We start from the raw sequence: 22425 nt of genomic DNA on the forward strand, positions 1-22425 counted from the left end.
AAGGCAGTCGTCCCCTGTCACCTAGTGTATGTGCAGCCCCTGGCAGAAAGGGGACCTGATCCTGGCTGGATCCTTTAGATGGGACATGGATTTGTGTTTACAAAATAAATGCCCCTGTCCTAAATGTTTCTAAATCCAAAACTGGGACAAAGTTAAAAAAGCAAAGCTGTTAATGGTAAAATAGCCTAAACCTTCCACAGAATCCCTGCAAAACGACTCATATAATAACTCAGGCAACAGTATCCTCCTAGCTATTGAGCACGCCCACCTGACTGTGCTAGCATGAATTCCTTCACAATGAGCACAGGAATAAAATGCATCAGCACACACTGAAATGGGAAGAACAGGTTAACCATGGGCAGAGAAAGGGTATTGGAAACTCAGCAGGAAAGATCAAGAGAACCTTCTTTTCCTCCTCAGGCATGTCTTCTACCTGTTACTCTGACATTATTTTTTTCCCCTCGAGGGAGATTTCCAGGGTACATCCCCCTCTATTGTGTTAAGGAACTGAGCTGTAGTGACTGGTGTGTAGCGATTAGATCTGGATCCCAAGGGCCAAGTCACCCAGCTCAAAAAAATATCGATCTAAGACAGTGGAGTTGAGACCTTTCTCTGTAGGATTCAGAGTAGCAGCCGTGTTAGTCTGTATCCGCAAAAAGAACAGGAGTACTTGTGGCACCTTAGAGACTAACAAATTTATTAGAGCATAAGCTTTCGTGGGCTACTGCCCACTTCTTCGGATGCATAACTCTGTAGGAGTTTGCCACCTACTGATTTGCACGTTCTTTATACCCGGTGCCAAAATGGGGGGAGGAAGGTTAATTTAGGGAAACGTGTGAATTGCCCTCAACGGACAATGCAGGGGACCCCAGAGGAAGAGACTGAAATGAGGGTGGGGAAAGGCTTTAGCCCAGCTGTTGAGCTCCAACTAGGAGAGGGAAATTAGCATGAGAGAAGGGCACAGTGTGTGTGTGTGTGTGTGCGTGCGGAGGGGGGATGAGGAAGGGTTTCTCTTTCTTTCTCTCAGTGCTCAGTTAATCCTGCTGTCAGTTGGTGTTAAGGCAGCAGTCTAAACGCTGGATTCCAAGAGAAAGAGCTGCACAATACAGAAGGCATAGCAGAAGGGAGGAGAGAGAGAGAAAGAGACTAGAGGGGGGAAAAAAAACAAATCTATGCTTGGAACTGAGGTTCTTTTTCGCCAATGCAAAAAGGAATATGCAGCACATTTTTGCCTTCTTCTGCACCAGTTTCCTAGGGACGGTGTTAGGGGCCAATTTCCCCAACAATATCCAGATAGGTGAGTTTGAGATGCTTCAGAGCTGCGGTTCTATTTGTGAGCGACTTTCCCTGGCAAGCAGCGGGGGGAATCTGACCAATTCATTCCCTTTGCTTGCAAAGAAAGAATGTGTATCTGTGTGATGTGCAGGGTGGATTTTGATGTGGCTAGAGCTGTGGAGGCTGCCGAAGAGATCATAATAGCAGGGATGTATCAATTCTTCCAGGGGGGAAATCAGTGCCTGCACCCAAAAGTGCCTCAGAAATGGAGGAAGCAAAAAAAACTGTTTGTTTGTTTGCTAAGGAAAATACCAGGGCTGGTGCCCTGCATGTGGGGAGTGGGGGGAGAGACGGGGAGCGGGGTAGTAAAATGCAATCGGTGCTTTTTTAATTTTTGGCAAGGTTTCTCATGTCTGGAGGTGGAGTACCTGGCGGAGGAAACAACACTAGACCATCTCGGTTGTTGTTGTTTGTTGTGAAAGAATAAGGCCAGAGCTAGTCTAGGAGGATGTTGCACTCAAATCTGTTTTCATTCCATTCCACTTGCTTTCCGTTAGTACTGGCAATTCCCCATGTCTTTGTCTCTTGCCCTCCCCCATTCTATAATTTCACAGCTTCTCTCATCCCTCCCCCACCTTCTTATTCTTTATTATTATTTTATTAGATGCAATTGGGTACCATATCTCTGCTCCTCTCTCTCCCTTGTGCACAGGTCCCTTTCCATCACCCCTCTCTTTGTAATGCTAACCGTTTGCTAAGCCAGTGAGTTAAAGCAACTCCGGGGTTAGTCCAGCTGCACATTGGTGCATTTATTGCTGTTTATGCTTCTTTGCTTCCCCCTTCACCTCCCCTCCTAGCCACTCACCCCCGACTCAGGATTTATTCGACATCTCAAGCTTTTTTCCCATTTAAAAAAAAAAAAAGATGGATGGATGCATACTGGCGGGTTGGTTTTCCTTTGGCAGCAACACTTAGGCATGATTATTTTTTTGGTGCGCAAATGCCCCCTCCACACTAGTAGGAGATATAATCTGTGTAGAAAATGTGCAAAGTGCCTTTCCTGCCAATGGGCAGTTCTCTGCACTGCTGGTTCCTCGCTGATTTTCCAAGCAGTTTGCTTGGGGAAAGTTGTAATTAATCAATAGACCTTTTTCTTTTCATTCCATTAGTCACTATATCTCTCTGTGCTTCGTTTCCTGACTTGTAAATAAGGATAATAAGACTCCCTTTTACATTTGTAAGGACAGCAAGAAAACCCCGCTGTAGAACAGTAAATATTAAAATAAGAGTGTGGACGGAATCTAAACCCTCATGCTCTAGAGCAGAAACTGACCTCTAAAAATTGGGAGTCAGAAGCAAACTTTCCCTGGGATCAGGTTATCCCATCAATGCCTACTACAAGGTCTCTTACAACTTCCCCTGAGGCAGCTGGTGCTGGCCACTGTCAGAGAGAGGATGCTGGGCTAGATGGATCTTGGGTCTGATCCAGACTGGCAAGTCCTATCCGATTTGTACTATAATTCCAGGGCTTGCCTGGGATCCTGGCAATCATCTCAGTGGGCAAACCCCGTCATGGTCAGATTTTTGACTGGTCTTGCAGGCTTTGTCTGTTGTCACCTGTAAAACAAAATGCTGGTCTTCTCAATGCGGCGAACTTCATCCCTGCTTAGCAGCAGGTGGCCTGTCAAGAAGGCTTTATTCTCCGCCTTCACAACAACCGTCTTAGGAGTTTCTCTTCCCTCAGTCCCCAGCCACCAAATATTATTCATTCTGGGTCTGATTCTGCCAGCCTAACCCCTTCCGAGCAGCACTTTACTCCTTGAGTAGAGTAGCGCATTTGAGTCCATTGGGCTGTTTGTGGTGAGTCGGGGGGGGGGGGCAGAATCAAATGTGGGCCTACAGACGGGTGAGCTGCATGAGGTGCTTTCTCCACTGGTTACGGGGGGGGGAGGGGTAGAGAGATGCTGTTCTCCCTCATAAGGATATCCTGGCAGTACTTCAGTTCTTGTCCCTTACCGTTATGCCGGGGACTTACCCCAAATCAATTGGCTCAATCCCATGCTAGCCACTGCCAGGCCGAGGGAAATGTGTGAGCTGGCATATTTTTGATACATGTCTGACATAAGGCACCCGCTACAAAAGATGCCTAAGCGCATACCCCCTTGTTTCTCGCCGTACTGGGAAGTTATGGAGTCTAGCCGCACGTGAGTAGCATTCGTTGAGCTGGGGAGCAGTCGCTTCCTGTCAAAAGACGGGTTGTAACAAACGAGCCTTGCAATGTGGATGCATTTAAGACCTTTGCTTTGTTTTGTTTTTTCTCTCTAGGGGGATTATTTCCTAATCAGCAGTCCCAGGAACATGCGGCTTTTAGGTTTGCATTGTCTCAGCTCACAGAACCCCCTAAACTGCTTCCCCAGATTGACATTGTGAATATTAGCGACAGCTTTGAAATGACATACACCTGTAAGTAATGGCTTTCCGTACTCTCTCTCTTTTTTGTGGCTTTCATCCTGGCTGGTTTTTCCTCTGAAATGAGGGACGTATGTACAGGGACTCTTGCTCCCAACTTGAAATCCTCCATCAGCTCCATGTAAAGAAACTCTGTACAAGAGATTTCTGATTCTGTTTGGTTTGTTTCAGGACTTGGGCATTAGGTATCTCTGCAGTTGTTCACGAGATGTCTTATATTTTCTCTGTTGATGATTTTAAAATGCTATGTAAAAACCTTGCAGTTACTCTCTGCTTCTTAATCTCTCCCACACTTTTCATGGTGGGGTTTCATTTCAGTTCTCGCTCCTATGTTTGTCATAGCCCTGATGTGACACACACCCCACTTCTGGGCGTGGAATGGGCTACTTAATAGAACACCTCTTTCTCTAGCCTCAGGTTAGCCAGGCAACATTTCTGGTGGAAGTAACAGATAGCTGAAAAAAGGGTGCTAGATGCAATTAGAGGCTGGATTTAAAACAAGGGACATGCCCAATAATGAGAGAAAGGAGAGAGGTCTGGTTTCAAATTTTGCTGGAATTATCAGTGCCATTAAAGTGTTTCTGAGAACTACCACAGCAGAACCATGAATATGGCTTAGCTGCATGTTACTAAAGAACGCTGCCTATTGGACGGCTTCTCGTTATGTGGGGTGGTCGGGAGCAAAAAGAATGTATCGCCAGGTAATATCAGGATTAGCAGTAACAAAAGGAATGGGGAAAAAAAACCCGCAGTTCAAAATGGGAATACTGCAGGGCTCCCCTCTTTGTATTGTGCAGTCCAGTGCTTTGTTAGAGAGACTAGAGCCTGTTGTGACTTGATGCACAAAGAATTCTTTCATTTGATCCAGTGTTCTACTCATCGCTTTCAATCCGTGTGTGTATTTAAGGACTGGCAGTAGGGACTGGAGGGATATAAGAAAGCCTTCTTTTTGTGATTCCTGGTGCATTGTTATTGGCTAACGTTTGTAGTATCCTTTTGATTCACTGAAACACCCTCTCTGCAGTTTAGTCATGTGGCTAGCCAGATTGATATGGATACAAACTGTTCTCCTCTGCTAGGAAATGCACAGGGGAAAAAAATGTTCCCTTGGAAAAATAACCCAATACGTACAAGCGGAAGAATTAACAAAGTGTTTCTTTGGAGGAAGGAGGGTTACGTGTTTCTGTTGTGAGGTCTGTAAACAGAGGGTTTTGCAATCCTGGAATTCTTCAGACAGCGCTAAAAAAAAAAAAAAGAGAGAGAGAGAGAGGTAATAATGTGGCCACTTTTTCACTGTAGTAGCTAATGACTACTGTAAAGATTTTTTTATTTTCCTTAATAGTCCTCTCTGAGCCAACTGGTAGGCTTCCATCAAGCCAGAAAAAAACTATTTCAGGTCAATTCAATGAGACTTTATTGGCAGAACAAGCTAAACAAGCCTTGCCAAAGTATAAGAAAAAGAAAGATCCCTCTGATATTTGTCAAAGGGGGATACGACCTACCCAGGAGAGGATTATGGGCTGCGTTTGGACTTGTCCATTCCTGATCTGGTAGCAGGTCGCTAAGCAGGACCGGTGGAATCTGATCTCCGGTGCAGGACTGTTTCACAGAATACTGTGTCTGATCTTCAGTCCTCCTCCCTCTGTACACCTGTCTCTGATGACTGTGTTTACTCCACAGCCATTAGTGATGACAGCAGGATCATGAGGAAACCCTGTATCATTAGTACACAGGGGGATGTGGACTGACAAAGGCTAAATGAAAGCGAGCTGGCCCCCCAAAGAGATGGAAAGCTTCACTGGCTGGATGTTATATTTAAGTTTTATGTAGGACACGTTGTCCTAGATCAGACAGACAAAGCGCTCCATGCAATCCAACTTCATTTAGTCTCAATTTTTTTTTTAATTAAAAGCTTCCCAAAGTCTGTTCTCCAAGGCTATGGAAAGCAGCATTTGTTTTGGAGGCACAAAAAGGGAGTTAATCCAGTCATCTAGCCTGAAAGTAGGCTGTCATCTCCTGGTGAATTCCCCTCCTGAGTGCCAAGCCTAGACATCTGCAGGGTGGAAGAGCAAAGATCCCTTTATTTGTGGGGAATAAAATCCCTGAGTGCTTGGTGGACCTATCATTTTTAGAAGATAATATACGTTACTGACTAAAGATACAGATTGTTTGTTTCCATGGAGATACAGAAGATGCCACTGTTTCTCTAACTTGAATTACCTGCATCTCCAAATGCTCTGTCTATGGTGCTTCATGTACCAAGAAGTCTAGCATGGGACCTGAGTAAACTAATAGATCAGACGCCTGCAGCCCTGCCTCATGCCAGAATTCAGTCTGCCACCGTCACCCGTGTCCTCGTGGCAATTCTAAATGCAAAATAAGTATTAAGAGCCGGTGGTCACTGCGGTAGTACGAAGCCGAGCTAGGTAGCATGTGAGGCACAAACAGGGTAGCAGCACGAGGGCCTGGTGCAAGAGGACAGCTTGCAAAATGCATTTCATCCACTGTTTGTGCCACTGTCTACACTACCTGCCCTAGAACTGCTTACCCAATAAGGATGGATAAGCTCTGTTGTCACAATTGGTGAATTCACTCGACAGGATGTAACCAGTCACCCCCGGCGATGGGGCAGGTAACAGTGCTAATGCACAGAGCCTGCACATCAGTGAGGATGTTGGATTGACAATTATGATCTAGTGTCCCTCAAAGCAATAAGCCAGGTGGAATATCAGTCTGTTGCAACTGGTTGCCAGGCCATCAGTCAGCGGCGATACAGCACAGCAATAATCTTGTGATTTCTGATGGATCTGAGCTTGACATTTATGCTGTTACAGAGCAATATTGAATATTCCAACTCAAAGACATTGGTTAACTGAAAGGTATGTACTGTAAAAAGTTTAACTCCCTTATCCTAACCCTGTAAGAAGAACAGGACATTTTTAAAAAATCCTCTACGCCTTATGGATCTATGAAAATAACCAGTGACCGTAATTGAAATTAATATCCAATAACCTCTCATTTCATGCATGTGGTTAATAACCATGCTTGCATGTGAAAATTCACTGGGCACATTCTAATAACCATCTTAACCCTGACCCACAAGACATAGGGTAATGTATTGGCTTTGTGTTTGTGTCAGTGTGTGTTATGTAGCCCCCATGTGGTTGGGTTACAGGGAGAATGTGGGACTGACCACTGTCATTAGTTAAAGGAGATATCCTACAGCTCAGATGGCAGCAGCTGTATTCGTACATCTTTTATCAGAGAGACAGTTATTTTGGGAGAGTACTAATGTTACAGCCCACCCGACCACAGAAGTATATTCCAGCGAGAGGTTAGTATAATGGGCAAAATCGTGACATTATATAGCAGAAGGGTTTGTACTGGAATTCAGTGGCCCAAAAGGTTATATAGAACTTTCCAGTCACCGTCAGAGACCCGAGCGCAGATTCTGGCTGTGGTCATAATTGGAAATGAATGTTGTGGTCTCCAGTGAGCTTTGTCTGCATCACAGAACCCACCACGTACTTTATGTTGGGACTGACGGTCCGTGTCCGCTCAGCTGCAGCAGTTGCAGTTCAGACCTGAGAGGTATTGGTGGAATTGTGTGAAATGCCAGCTCCTGGAAATACAGAGTGCTGCAGCTTAGGACGCAGCTACAACTGCATAGCCAAGTGGAGGACCAGGCTGAACACAAGTATTATAGTCAGGGATCAAAGGGCAACGAAAGAGTTGTGTACAAGAGGTTTGCACTGAGCCTGCCCCTACTGAAGGTCAGTTTTCAGCTAAGCTTCTACTAGGTCTCCATTGATGCATGAGTAACCTACTGGGAGTGTGTGTTACAGATCTCCCCTGTACCAAGGATATGAGCTTTTACAGCCCCACATTACTGAGCAATGGCTTTTAGCTCATGCTGTTTGCTCTGGAGGTGCAGGGTTCAATCCCTAAGGTGTCAGTCAAGGATGGTGGCCATCACTCATGCACACCACCACTTGCAAGTAAAACCACCTACTGAAAAGTATTAGCATTTGCACCCCTATAACCCACTGGAGCCAATGGGTTTTTGTTGGTGCAAAGGTTAGCCTTTGTGTGTGCCTAGGTACCGGGCAATTTAAAAGATGGACACAAGCATTAGCATTCGTGGCATGGCATGCAGGTGTTTGCACATGCAAAGTGCATGAATTTTCAGCTGCATGTGCGTGGAGGCTGAAGGCTGAAAATCCAGACCATAATACTTTGTTATATCATTCTCCATCTGTGCGTGTACAGTGCCCATCGCTGATTGGGTGATCCCGAATGGGTACTGCTATTGGACTAATAATACTATTAATAAAATCAGTGATACTTTAGAAAATGAAAACAAGAAGAATGGGTTTGTGTTGTAAAACTACATAGCAGAACCAACTAAGAAGAGATCTGTCCTGATCTCTCATTATTTGATTAGGTTCTTACCTATAATGCCAAGATAATTTGATAGCAATAATAATATATAAAGGACTAACTACACACGAATGATTTTGTTTGTTTGCTTGAGATACCCATGTGCATACAGTGCTTCTGTACCTTGCTCTTCATCTCTCAAATTACCTTTTTTAGTGGCAGGAAGTAAGACACCCATTTTAATGTTCTCAAATGAGGATCTAAATGTGATTTAATTAAACAATTATTGTATGAGGAATTAAAAATCCCTTTTTGTTGACAAACCGAGTGGTCGCCATTGCTCGGAATGGCGCTGCTTGTAATTATTCCGGCAGCAATCAATTAAAATGCAGTTTTGTAATTAAACTTCCTTAATCCCGGAGAGGCCTGTCCTAGGATATTATGTAAATTTTGGAGTGGTGTAGGGGTGGCGGGGGTTGAGTAGTGCTATAAAAATACTGTAAACAGTGTACTTCTGCAGTGATAGAGATGCCTACTTCACACGATCGAAACCAGCAGAAATACCTGTTTAATGATCAAATGACATTGAGTTAATGCAATAGCTGCTGCGAGTGAATGCCTCTCTTTAGATTTTATAAACAGATGTAGTCAGGTCTCTTCTGTGAGCAATGGATCAGTGTCAACTCACATTTAAGTCAATGGGTGTTGAGGGTGCTCGACACCCGGTGGGATCGGTATATTGATTAAAAGCCAATGGTTGTTAAATGAGATGTTACCACCATACAGTCAAATCCACACATAAATAGGGTAGGTAAGGGCTGAAGGGGGTGAATTTTGCCAAAGATCTGCAAAGAGTGACTTCTGGAAGAAAGAAGGCGTAAACTCCTCCTAGATCTGCCAGAAAGCAGCTGCCTTCCAGCTCCCGTGAGCGTGGGACTATCATATTGCTTCTGCCGACAAAATCCTGAGCTGGGACCTGTGCTGGGGGAACATGCAGGATATGCCTACCAGCTGGGTGACTGCTAGTTGACTGAGCTTGTGCTGGTGTCTGGCCAGCAATTAGCAACAAGGATGGGATCTGGCCCCTTGAGTTGCTCCCAAAAGGAGAGGAACCTCAGAAGACATGCACAGAGAAATTTGCTTTTATGACTGCTACCGCCGGTAGGGGGAAGACATTTGACATGTCTAGTATAGTCTTTGTCTAATCCCGGGGTCGGCAACCTTTCAGAAGTGCTGTTCTGAGTCTCCATTTATTCACTCTAATTTAAGGTTTCGCGTGCCAGTCATACATTTTAATGTTTTTAGCAGGTCTCTTTCTATAAGTCTATAATATAGAACTAAACTATTGTTGTATGTAAAGTAAATAAGGTTTTTAAAATGTTTAAGAAGCTTCATTTAAAATTAAATTAAAATGCAGAGCCCCCCGGACTGGTGGCCAGGACCCAGCAGTGTGAGTGCCACTGAAAGTCAGCTCGTGTGCCGCCTTTGGTGCCATAGGTTGCCTACCCCTGGTCTAATCTATCTATATGCTTAGATGGCCTCTGTCACTAAAGTGTCTGAACACCAGCAGACTGGGAGAATCCCTGTTGGAATCTCATCTGGAATAATCTGTAGGTGGTGTGGACAATACCAGGTTGCCATTTGGCAGACATGACACTACTCTGTCTGTTACATAGTGTTAAACCTCAGTGAATAGGGTTCATAGAGTCAGGTTTGTTTGTTTTCTTTTATCAGAGGACGGGAGGATATTTATTCTCTGAATGACGGCGTTGGTTTTCCTCGCGGGCAATAGGAGAGGTGCCAGGGCCGTGGAGAAAAGCCAATGTGACAGCCATGATTCAGAAGACTCATAGTAGGAACAGGGGGAATTTCACACCTGCAAATCTAACCTGTCTCCTGGGATGGATCCCAGACATTAATTAGTGACAAAAACGGGACAAGCCTTGCATGGGTAAAAGGTGGCCAGGCAGCATTTATAGAGGTGATTTCAGAAAGAATAAGCAGTGGTGCAATTACGTCCTCCGGGTGCTGATCGCTTTCCACTCTTTGCTCACCCCCTTCTCTATCTGAAATCATCTATAAAAGAGACACAACTGAACAAGTCAGGCCTAGATGTTGCATTTGGTATATTAAAAAGCTCTCTCTGTGTGTTGAAATCCTAATAAGGATATTACAAAGAGTGTCATAATGAGGTTTTTTTCTGCCCAAATCCAATAGAAATAATTATTTTTAGATGTATATTTTCCCTTTTAGGGCTGGAGATTCAAACGCAACAGCACTGTGCTAGTGCATAGACTCATAGCAATGTAGGGCTGGAAGGAACCTCGTGAGCCACCAAGTCCAGCCTCCAGCGCTGAGGCAGGACCAAGTAAACCTAGACCATCCCTGACAGGTGTTTGTCCAACCTGTTCTTAAAACCTTCAGCGATGGGGATTCCACAGCCTCCCTTGGGAGCCTATTCTAGTGCTTAACTACCCTTAGAGTTAGAAAGTTTTTCCTAATAACTAATCTAAATCTCCCTTACTGCAGATTAAGCCATTACTTCTTGTCCTACCGTCAGTGGACATGGAGAACAGTCGATCCCCATCCTCTTTAGAACAGCCCTTCACATATTTGAAGACTGTTATCAGGTTCCCCCTCGGTCTTCTTTTCTCAAGACTAAACATGCCCAGTTTTTTTTAACCTTCCCTCATAGGTCTAGTTTTCTAAACCTTTTATCATTCTGTTGCTCTCCTCTGGACTCTCTCAAATTTGTCTACATCTTTCCTAAAGTGTGGAAACCAAAACTAGACACAGTACTCCAGGTGAGGCCTCACCAGTGCCAAGTAGAGCAGGACAATTACTGACAATGTCTTACTTACAACACTCCTGTTAATACACCTCAGAGTGATATCAGCCTTTTTTGCAACTGCATTGCATTGTTGAATCAATTTGTGATCCACTATAATCCCTAGATCCTTTTCAGAAGTACTACCACCTAGTCAGTTAGTCCCCATTTTGTAGTTGTAAATTTGATTTTTCCTTCTTAAGTGAAGTACTTTGCAGTTGTCTTCATTGAATTTCATCTAGTTGAAGTCAGACCATTTTAAAAACATTTATTAAGGTTGTTTTGAATTCTAACCCTCTCCGCCAAAGTGCTTGCAACCCCTCTCAGCTTGGTACCATCTGCAAATTTCATAAGCATATGCTCAATTCCATTATCCATGTCTAAAATATAGACTAGTACCGGACCCAGGACTGACCCCTGTGGCACTCCACTAGATACACCTTCCCAGTTTGACAGAGAACCATTGATAACTAGTCTTTGAGTATGGGCTTTCAACCAGTTGTGCTCCCATGGTTATAATAAATTCATCTAGACCACATTTCCCTAGTTTGCTTATGAGAATGTCATGTGAGACTTTGTCAAAAGCTTTACTAAAATCAAGATAGGAGAAGCAAAAAATGAAACGAGTCTCAGCCTAGTTGCAATGTCCAATTTGAGTGATATGCCAAAAAAAACAAAAGAAAATGAGAACCTTAGGTGTAAAAAGTGAATTCGAATCTTTAAGATCCTCCCAGCTGGAATTTTCTAAGGTGTTACATTAGTAACACAGATAAGAATTATTTTATTTTAACATCATCACTTGGAACAGAGGTAGCTTTGTCTTCTCATCTCAGAAAGACGCTTGTATGTACTTGGGGCCAGAGTGGGTCACAGTGAGAAGGCAAGGAAAGCAAGTGGGCCTTTAAGGTGCTCCCAAGCATGAGGAAGGGTATCAGAAAACCCAGCCACTAGCAATCCAGCATCTTCTCCACACGGCATATGTCCAAATAATACACATCCCTGTTAACATCATGTAGACTGTAACTGTTCCTTAGTCATGCTGACCCAATCAGCCGTTCGCCTGCACAATAACACTCTCTGGTTGATTTCCTTTCACTGCTCTGTAATAGCCGTACCCAATCAATCCCTCCAGTGCACTTTTCAAAAAATGTTTTTATTCTTTCTCAGTAACTTCTACCCCTGCCCCGCCCCGCCCCGAAAACTGTTCACACTTCAACCCTTGCCTCACCCAGCTCCAGGGCTACAGAAAGGAGATGTGCTTATGCTTCATAACCCTGACCGATCTCTTGGAGAAAGTGACAGCGAGAGGCAACAAGGAACAGAGGCAAATTACCATGCTCGGGCTTCAGCGAGAGGGGCTTTTTCTAGTTGTGCAGACAAAGTAGCGTAGTACAAACAAGACTGATGTCTGAGATTAGTAAGTAATGGTCAGCTGATGGCAGGGCTCTTATGTGGCTATAAAAAAAAAATCTTGGCTTTGACTAAATAACAGAGGTCCTGGAACTGTGGTAATGGAGACAGAGTAGAAAGGTGATGCGAGGTCACGGGCTTCAGGGACTGCTGTTAGGCCCGCAAAACTCTTTCGGTGACTTAGCTAGGTCTACACTACCGGGTGGGTCGACCTAAGATACGCAACTTCAGCTACGTGAATAGCATAGCGTATTTTAGGTCGACTTACCTGGCTGTGAGGACGGCGGCGCCGCACCGTCGTCGACTCCACTTCCTCCTCTTGCCGCGGTGGATTTCCGGAGTCAACGGCAGAGCGATCAGGGATCGACTTTATCGCGTCTTCACTAGACGCGATAAGTCGATCCCCAATAGATCGATCGCTACCCGCCGATCCGGCGGGTAGTGAAGACGTGCCCTAGCTGCAGTATACAAGGAACTTGCTTGCCAGGGGTGGGGGCTATTCCCCCACCCCCAACTTTAGTTTGCCCTTCTTTACTTGGATAACGTTTCATTGAGCAATATATATAAGCGTAGTATTCAGCTGTGGTTTTCCTGCTACCTGCCAGCACAGCTGATGTCCCCAGAGCTCCTGAGTCAGTTTGTTTTGCATCCAAGCAGCACTAACAGACCGCAGAAGGCTTTGCTCGCATGAATGGGTGGGAGTGGAGCTCTTCTGGACTGTGTCAGCACCCTGACAGGGGAGCAGCAAAAAACCAGCTGGGATTGGTGGGAGCTGAGAATTCAGAAGAGCTCCAGGAGGCAGTAATGCATGGAGGACAGTGGCTGAGGAGAAGATAGGAAGAAATGCTAAGAGAGATGGGGTAGTGCTGAGAAAGGAGGAAGGGCAGCAAAAATGGAGGGACTGGTTGCAGGGGTTATAGCTGTCTTGGGAATTTTTTGACTGTGATGCCTTCAGGGCCTGATCCCCAGCCCACTGTAGCCAGTGGAAAGATCTGACTTCAACAGGCCCCTAGTCCCTCGCCTCCCTCCCACATACACACACAAAGAGGAACCTGTGCCAGCTGCTCCATGCTGGGTTCCTCCCCTGCTCCCTTACCACCTGCTGCTGTAGGTTGCTGGGTTTGGAGGGGACGGGAAGAGGTGAGAGGTCCAGCCAGGTTCTGCTCAATCCTCTCCTCCAGAGCAAGCCAGCATGAGTTCCTGCAGCAACTGGCTTCCTCCCCCAATGTTCAGAATGCTGGCTCAAGGGAGTAACAGGCACCACTGGAGCCAAACATCAGCACGGAGGCAAGAGGCCTCCAGCAATTCCCCCACGATCTCTAGGTGTAGGGAGTGGAGCGTGCCAAGCCTGGGGCTGGACTCAGACTCTGCCCCCCACCACATAATAAATGCAACGGAACTCCAGACTTGATACCCCATAACACCCCCAGAGTTACCACTCTGCCCCTGTCTTCTAGTGATGTCACCGGAAGGGAACTCTGGGTACAACGACTTGCTCTCCAGCTTCTCTTCACCTGCGTAGTGTTGCCCTCAACAAGCCCTCAGAATCCATTTTACTCACATTTGTTTCTAGAGGACTACGCCCCCCTCCTGTCCCAGGAGCACTGCTGCCCCCAGCCCCCCTCCTTCAGTCCCTGCTCTCAGTCCTTTATTTTGAGGCCAGGGCTTCACCCCACCCTTTGAGCGAGAAGCATAAACTAATCTAGAAACACCATCCCACAAACAATGCAATGGATCCAAAGGCTCCACCCTCACGTAGTCCCAACACTCGGCCCCTGGCCACAAGGCATGGAAACCTGCAGGTATTGCATTAACGGAGCAGCTACCACTAGGGAGGGACACTGCCTGCATGGGGACTGCAATCAAATGTCATGCAGTGAAGATCTGGTCTAAAGGTGACAGCCATGTGGATTATGCCTTAAGCAGGAGCACAGCACAAGGGAGAGGGCTTAGGCATGGGCATGGAGAGAGGTTTTAGACCCTCTGTACGGTGCATGGCACCAGTTGGGGAAACAGAACCAGCAGAGGAAATGGAAGCACTTATTAGAAAGTATTGTTGTCACTGTAACAAGGGCTGGGCGGCTGAGATATGCTGCAGCCAAGAAGGAGGTCTGGCCTGTAGGGAGTTCAGGAGAAATTTCTTTGTTCAGAGGATGATTAATGTATTTAATGAACTACAAAAGGAAGTAATGGATGCTTAAATCACAGCTATGCTCAAAAGACTGTTAGAGAGGGAGGGGGAAACCCCCATTGATTTCAGGCTGAAAGCTCAGTAGCTATATTCTTGTGGGTCAGCAGACTAGGAATGGATTATGCAGACTTCCCTACCTCATCGTCCTGAAATGTTATTAGGTTGTAACAGCTACCCTGTTGCATTTAAATTAAATGCATAGTTAAGTGCATTTAGCTGACTTAATTTGAGTTACCTTAGTCTCCAGGCTCTCCCAGTCCTGCTGCTGTTACTGATTAGACGTTGCCATCTCTGCCAGTCAGCACCCACTGCTGAGGGTGAGTGAAGTGGGTGGCTGCTGTCCAGGGGCTGGCCTGGTGTCATCTTGCTCATTTCCCACGGAACCATAAGTGGAGTGTACAGTAAAAAGACAGGCAGACCAGAGCCACTGAAGGACAGGATGACTCAGGAGATTGCTAAATTAAATAAAAATTAATGGAGATATCCTACTGCCTAGAACTGGAAGGGACCTTGAAAGGTCATTGAGTCCAGCCCCCTACCTTGACCAAGTACTGATTTTGCCCCAGATCCCTAAGTGGCCCCTTCAAGGATTGAACTCACAACCATGGGTTTAGCAGGCCAATGCTCAAACCACTGAGCTATCTCTTACCCCTCCCCCCAAATATCAGGGCTGGAAGGGACCTCAGGAGGTCATCTAGTCCAACCCCCTGCTCAAAGCAGGACTAGTCCCCAGACACATTTTTGCCCCATATCCCTAAATGGCCCCCTCAAGGATTGAACTCACAACTCTGGGTATAGCAGGCCAATGCTCAAACCACAGAGCTATCCCTCCCTCCTGTTGCTATCTTGGATGCAATCTTTCATCATCCAACAAGACTGGTAGTGGTCAAAAGTTGTTACCATCTGATACCTGTTTGGGAGCCCACAGGTAACATGCTGGTGAACTCAGTCTAATTGCTAGCAGTGAGTTGCCTATATCGTGAGACATTATCAAAATGCGATGTCAGTCTCAGTAGAGACCTAGAAGTGAATGGGTAGAAGATCCTGTAATTCCACCAATCCCTCTTTGGTGGGAAGCCTACATGGACCCTTCCCATGCTGTATCTGTCCTGTGGGTTAACAGGTCTTCAGCATCAAGGGGCTAGCAAGCCATTGCTTAATCCAGGGATCGGCCACTTCCCGCAGCCCCCATTGGCCTGGAGCAGCGAACTGCGGCCAGTGGGAGCTGCAATCGGCCGAACCTGCAGATGCGGCAGGTAAACAAACCGGCCCGGCCCACCAGGACGCTTACCCTGGCAGGCCACGTGCCAAAGGTTGCCGATCCCTGGCTTAATCATATAGTTACCTCACTCATTAGATTCTGGGATTACTGACTGTGTAATCTAAAATTTTTATCAGTGAGGGAAATTAACCATTAGAGCAATTTACCTCAGGCTGTGAAAGATTCTCCATCAGTGGCCATTTTTAAATCAAGACTGGATATTTATCTAAAAGCTCGGCTCTAGGAATTATTTGGGGGGAACTTGATGGCCTGTATTGTACAAGAGGTCAGACGAGGTGATCACAATGGTCCCTTCTGGCCTTGGAATCTAGGATAAAACAGGAGCCATCCAACTGAATGATTATAAATAAATGAAAAGTACTAGAACCATATTAAGCCTAAATTCTTAATAGGACATTCCAGATAGTTGTTGGTACTGTGCCATCAGTCGCTATGGTGCAAACTCACTCCCTGCCCTGCACAAAGCCCTTGTCGATAGAGGTGTTGTGGGGGGTGCTGGGTCCGCTTAACTATGGGCGTGATAGCCTTTCTCCAGCAAGCCCTAATCCTCTCTCTGTGCCGGCTTGTGCCGAGCTGGTGTGGAATACAGCCCTACAGCGCACAGACAGGCCACCAGCATTTCAAAACCACAATTGAGAGGCTTCTCACAGCAGCAGCACTGTGGTCCTCTCATGGCCTCAGCTGTGTCATAATGGCTAATTTCAGGAACAAAAAACATGCACCAGTGGCAGCAGATCGATGCAACAGACAGAGAAGAAAAGCCTGGGATGTGGGGGTGATATTTTGATACTCCAAGCTCATAAGTCTTTCAGACTACCTGCTAGGAACCGCTCTCTCAATCATCTAGCATTTCTGTATTCAGGGAAGTTCTAGACTCAGCACTAACCATCCAATCGCCACCATTTGTCTATTAGTTTTAAAATATAAACACCATTGTCCTCTGGCAGGCCAGGAGGGACATTCTCCCACCTGAGCCTCGCTGCCCGTCTGCAATGCATATATTGACGTTGCGCCAGGAGTACAACTCCCGCTGATGTCACTGCATGTGGCAAGACTGCAGCTTGTGTGCTAGAAGGGTCCCTGTTGGTGCTCAGCTGTGCACAGCAGGTTTTCCCGAATTCCTGGATGTTGTCCAGAATCTTTCACACCTCTTGAAGAGTTCTGGAACACGGATGACGACTGAGCAGAGATGATTGCGCAGAAAGACGAATGGCACCTATAGGGGGACCTGTTGAGGAAGAGGGGGATAGATGGATGGGGCAGAGAAGAAGGAAGGAATCTGTGCCCATAATCCCATCTACATGCTCCACCAGTTCATTCTTCAGTGCTTAGGGCACAAAATTTGGCCTGAGCCTTAAACTGGATATAACACTTCTTAAATTTCTTGATACTTTACTAAAGGAAATAACGCTACCTGGCACCAAACGTTTCCTTTCTTTTTCTACAAGCAGCAAAAGCCTGTATAAAGCAGAACTAGACTGAATGATTCACAGTTCTGAGATCTTAACATTTCTATTAGGGAGCAAAGAATCCATATGCTCATGGAATATTAATGGCTTGTATCAGTCTCTCCAGAACGGTCCCATCCTTTTGCACATGTGCAGGGTCTGCTGTTGCTCTGAGATGTGTCTCCCTTTTCTTGGCCTCTCTCACGTTTTTCATTTTCACGTGCTCGCTGCTGTAATTGTGTTTGCAGGCATATAATAAAGATACACTGGTTTGCTTTTGCTGTCGTTATTTTATACAGATCTCTCTCTCTTTTCTTGCTCCCAGGCTGTCATAGTGTTTCCCTGGGATCTTGTGGGCTGGGCTCAGAGGGAGTCTAAAAATGTTAGTCTGTGGAGGATAGTCCTCCAGATGTTCACCATAGCATATTCAAAACACAACCTAGGGATTTGACTGTGTAATTCCCACTGGCTTTCATAGGAGTAGCACAGCTAAATCTCTGTGCACTGCTTTGACTATTTAGGGACAAACATCTTCTTTTCTTTCCAAGTCAGAGTCTTGCTAATGGGAAATTTAATTTCTACGCTAGCAAGTTTTGTGCAGCCATTTGAGATGGGTCAGAACCAAACCCCACAATCCAAACGCTCCTGGGAATTTTAAGGGTATTCAAAATCCGAATCCACTCTGGATCGGAATTTTTAAGGGCGGGGCCATAACCCTGCATCCAAACACACCCAAACTTTGAGGTGTTTGAAATCCAGCTAGATCCATATTTCCTGGCTTGAGTCCATCTCCGGCAGGAATTCATAATGCTTCCTAGCCACAAAACCAGCAAAGCAAAGACAAGTTAGTGAAAAACTCTGGTCGAGGAGGCCCAAGACTGGGGGCTGGTGGACTGAGGCACGTTGGCATTGCTTTGTGGCATAGAAAGATCAGCAACGGGATAGCAGGAGCTGCTGCAGCTCATGGTCGATGTGTATTAGCATCAGGATTGAGGTGTATAGTAACTCCTTGCTTAACGTTGCAGTTATGTTCCTGAAAAATGCTACTTTAAGTGAAAAGACGTTAAGCAAATCCAATTTCCCTATAAGAATTAATGTAAATAGGGGGAGTTAGGTTCCAGGGAAATTTTTTTCACCAGACGAAAGACATTATATACATATACGGTATAAGTTTTAAATAATTTTAAACAAACAATTTAATACTGTACTCACCAGTGATGATTGTGAAGCTTGGTTGAGGCAGGGGTGTAGTGGGGTCGGGGCATGGGGGCTTGCCCTGCTCTGCCTGCCCGGCGTTCCTGCCGGGGAGCGGGGTGGGGAGCTTGCCTGCTCCCCCTCTGGAATGCTGGGTGGGCAGAGTGGGGTAAACCCCCATGCTCCGACCCTGCTCCCCGGCAGGAGCACTGGGCGGGCGGAGCGGGGCGAGCCAAACAACCTTATAACAGAACATTGCGTGACTTTAAACGAGTATGCTCTCTAATAGATCAGCAACCTAATAACGAAACGATATTAACTGGGACAACTTTAAGGGAGGAGTTTTTTTTGAATTAATGGAAATATCCCATCTCCTAGAACTGGAAGGGACCTTGAAAGGTCATCGAGTCCAGCCCCCTGCCTTCACTAGCAGGACCAAGTACTGATTTTTGCCCCAGATCCCTAAGTGGCCCCCCTCAAGGATTGAACTCACAACCCTGGGTTTAGCAGGCCAATGCTCAAACCACTGAGCTATCCCTCCCCCCAGAGTTACTGTACTGAGAATGCTGTGGGGGGAATATTAGAACATGCTGTAGCCAAGGACTGAGGAACAGTGCAGCTGGAGTGGTGGTGAAAAGGGGACCAGGTCTTTAATCACTGATCTGTAATGTGTGGGGTAAGCTTGGGCCATGTTTTTTCCTTGCTATTCCTGACTGCTGCAGAAGCAACTAGTCCTTCACTTGCAGCAACAGTAAGTTTTACATTCAAAATGTTCCATCACAAGAAAGCAGTATCTGACCGTATCTCTTTACTGAAGAGCGGTGACTGGAAAGAATCTGGAGGTTGGCTTCATGTCACTCCTTTGTCCTCTTTTCTCTTCTTTTTCTGCTATTATGAAAATGAGAAGCAGCTGTGAGCCCTTCAAATCGCAAATGGAATTGTGAGCGCCGTTACCTCTGCTAACAGCTAATTTATTACCAGGCAGCAGACAGCTTCCCCTGTGCTGCTACAATCCATTTTGCTTAAAGATGCTGCGTGGAATTGAAAACAATTTGCTTTAAGATCTGGCACAGGGGCCAGCAGAGAGTTTGTGCATTCAGAGGGACGCCTCCCTCGCCACCTGGAAGCCTTTTGCTGAATCAAACGGAACGGGACATGTGTGCACATGCCCTGGGGCATGCGCAGAGAAAGGCACGCAGTACAATGACACAGAACTCTTTCTCCTGCAAAGTTGAAGACCGTCATTGCACTGGGAAATTCTTTAAGTGAAGCCGGGCGGGGGGGAGGGGTTGTTTGTTTGTTTTGTTTTCAACTGGGTCAGAAATATTGGTGGGAAGGTTGGGAGGTAACTTTGGCAGATCAGTGTCGCACTGAGCCAAAACCATAAAGCTATAGCGGGTACGTGCTGAAAATGCTCAGTAAGAGTATGGTTTTTGCTCCAAATACAGAGATTTGTGAGCGGATGGAATTTTAGGTTATTTTATCTTTGTCTCGGCAGCTATGAGCTCACCCCAAAGTTTCTTGCAGTCATTATCACAGAGCTTCTTGGAATAGGTGAGAGGGAGGAAGAAAGCGCTGGGTTCTCAAAGTACTATACATGATTCCAGGGAATTTGCGGCCACAGAGGTCAGTGGGACAGCGGGTAAAAAATGTTCAGTTGTCACTAAGCTACGCCACTGAAGCAGGGACAGGTGAACCTCATGGTATCTGGGGAAGGGGGATGTGTGGGGGGTGAACCACTTGAGCTACATTTTTCCAAATTTAGCTGGAGTTTTCAAATCTTTCTTCCTGTAATTTAAACTCATGAATTATTCCAAGAGTAATCCAGGGTTCCGGGTTTTAAGTGTTTTCTCCCTACAAGGAAGCCTGTGTTATAGGTGCCTGATCCTGCACCGTTGACTTCACTGGGTGCAGGATCAATCCCTGTATTAGGAACAGAAGATGCCATATGCTCCTTTCTGCCCCTCTCGACTTTGTTTGCAGTTGCAGTACTTTGTTGCAGTCATTTGCTGCTTTTTTCCCCCAACCTGCTGCAGTTCATGTGTGTGACTGCTGTGATCTCCGCGATAGCTCAGAGACTCAGAGACTTTAAGGTCAGAAGGGACCATCATGATCATCTAATCTGACCTCCTGCACATTGCAGGCCACAGAACTTCACCCACCCACTCCTGTGATAAACCTCTAACCTCTGGCTGAGTTACTGACACCCTCAAATCATGATTTAAGGACTTCAAGTTACAGAGAATCCACATTTACAGTAGTTTAAACCAGCAAGTGACCCATGCATGTCCCATGCTGCAGAGGAAGGTGACCCCCCCACCAGGTCTCTGCCACTCTGACTTGGGGGGAAATTCCTTCCTGACCCCAAATATGGTGATCCCTGCTGTAGCTGTCATACCACTATCATGGACTCCCCATCTGTCTGTCTGCATCTACCTATTGCCTCTCATCTCATAATGAGAATGTAAGCTCTTTGGGGCAAGGAACATCTTTTCATTATGAGTGTACAGTACCTAGCAGCAGGAGGCCCAGATCCCTGATTTGGGCCTCGCCTAATCCAGTATTCATGGGGCTGGTGGAAACCTTTCTGTTGAAACTGCAATTTTCTGTTGAAAAACATTTTTGTCTAAATGAAATGTTTCCTGAAAAGCGTTTGCTTTCTGTGGAAAATTTTTAATATTTTCTCCAAAAAGCAGAATACACGAAAACGGCAATAATTAATTTTTTTGATAAAAAAGTCAGAATTTTCCCTGACAAATTTCAGTTAAAACAACAAAAAAATCGTTTTTGTTAAAATTCTGTGCAGAAATAAAACCCTACTTTCTAACACGCTCTAAATACTAATAGTAAATAATAATAAAAATCTTCAGCCTCTCCTAAGCAGAACACAAACCATATGAGTCACAATGAAGTTTTATACCCAGGCTGTTTGTGTGAGCTCAGCACTTTTAAAAAATTCCCATCTGTGCTTTTAAAATATTGTTTTATGACAACCCCAAATTTTGGACAATGAATCTTACCTTGACCCCTGATGGGAGACAGCAAATCTCAAGGCAATCTCAGCATGCAAGTGAATTTTAGAGCATTTGGACAAATTGGCTGTCAAACCAGAAGCTAGTCTGAAGCTCAACTATTGCTCAGCTGAAATTCAACTCTCCCAGGTGAGAAGTTTTGCCGAAGGAATTTATCTCTGGGATTGAATGAACCAAGAAATTCTTCTCTCTCCAATGCTAGTGCAGACAATGGTGGCAGGTTTCTTTGTACCGCTTCTTTCGTACAAGTGCCATAAAACTCCTGTATGCTGAGGATAAATTGAGACACAAACAGCGGATTCAGTGAAGGGGAGGTGAGCCTGTGCATTGAAAGACAAGGGGAAAGAGGGGTAACTTTCGGCAGGGCGTGGAATTGAGGACACTCAACACTGAGGACAGGAAGAGATGAAGGCAGAGTAAAGCCAAGAGCTAATTGAACGGCGGGGGCCAGCGGGGGTTACACCCACACTGGTGGACACGGAGGCTCTGATGTAGAGTGAGGCAGTATTCTGCAAGGATTTAGAGCCGTCGTTGGAGGTACATCCCAGATGGAGGTTTGTGCCTTGCTTTTCCTGAGAAGCTTTGATTATCGGATTATCCCGCCTTGAGATGATGACGATGATTATCGCAGATTTTCCAGACCCAACTGGGCTTCCTTTATAAGCTGCAACTTCTGTCCCCACAGCCACCCCAGACATGCTGCTTTTAGTTTCTTCGTTCCCCATAGGCAAGGCTCCTCTGGCAGTGCTTCTAAAATAATATGTGCCAGTCAATAGGCTCAAAAGGCAAATAAATTTGCTCTTCACATGTATCCTGGGATTAAACGCCTCTGGGAAGGCTGGTTTGGCATTATCCAAACAGAGAGATGAAACCCGCTGTGCCCACCCCCGTTCAGATTCTGATTTTGGACGGCTGGC

General features: G+C 45.7%; 1 protein-coding gene across 22 annotated transcripts in view; it reads left to right on the forward strand.

Moving 5' to 3' along the window:
- Positions 1-849: 849 nt before the first annotated feature.
- The window catches only part of GRIA1 (glutamate ionotropic receptor AMPA type subunit 1), a 168156-nt gene continuing 146580 nt past the window's right edge, over positions 850-22425 (forward strand). For 18 of the 22 annotated variants that reach the window (XR_010589935.1, XR_010589934.1, XR_010589939.1 and 15 more), the window contains exons 1-2: positions 850-1297; positions 3601-3738. Coding sequence is in view for 13 of the 22 variants with exons in the window: in XM_024106816.3 (XP_023962584.1) it covers positions 1216-1297; positions 3601-3738 (220 nt within the window). In the remaining 9 variants the exon portion in view is untranslated. The remainder of the gene's footprint in view (positions 1298-3600; positions 3739-22425) is intronic. The other 4 variants (XR_010589938.1, XM_065555116.1, XM_065555117.1 and 1 more) reach the window with 2 other exon arrangements.

This window comes from Chrysemys picta, chromosome 8 (genome assembly GCF_011386835.1).
Source record: "Chrysemys picta bellii isolate R12L10 chromosome 8, ASM1138683v2, whole genome shotgun sequence".
Classification (NCBI taxonomy): Eukaryota; Metazoa; Chordata; order Testudines; family Emydidae; genus Chrysemys; species Chrysemys picta.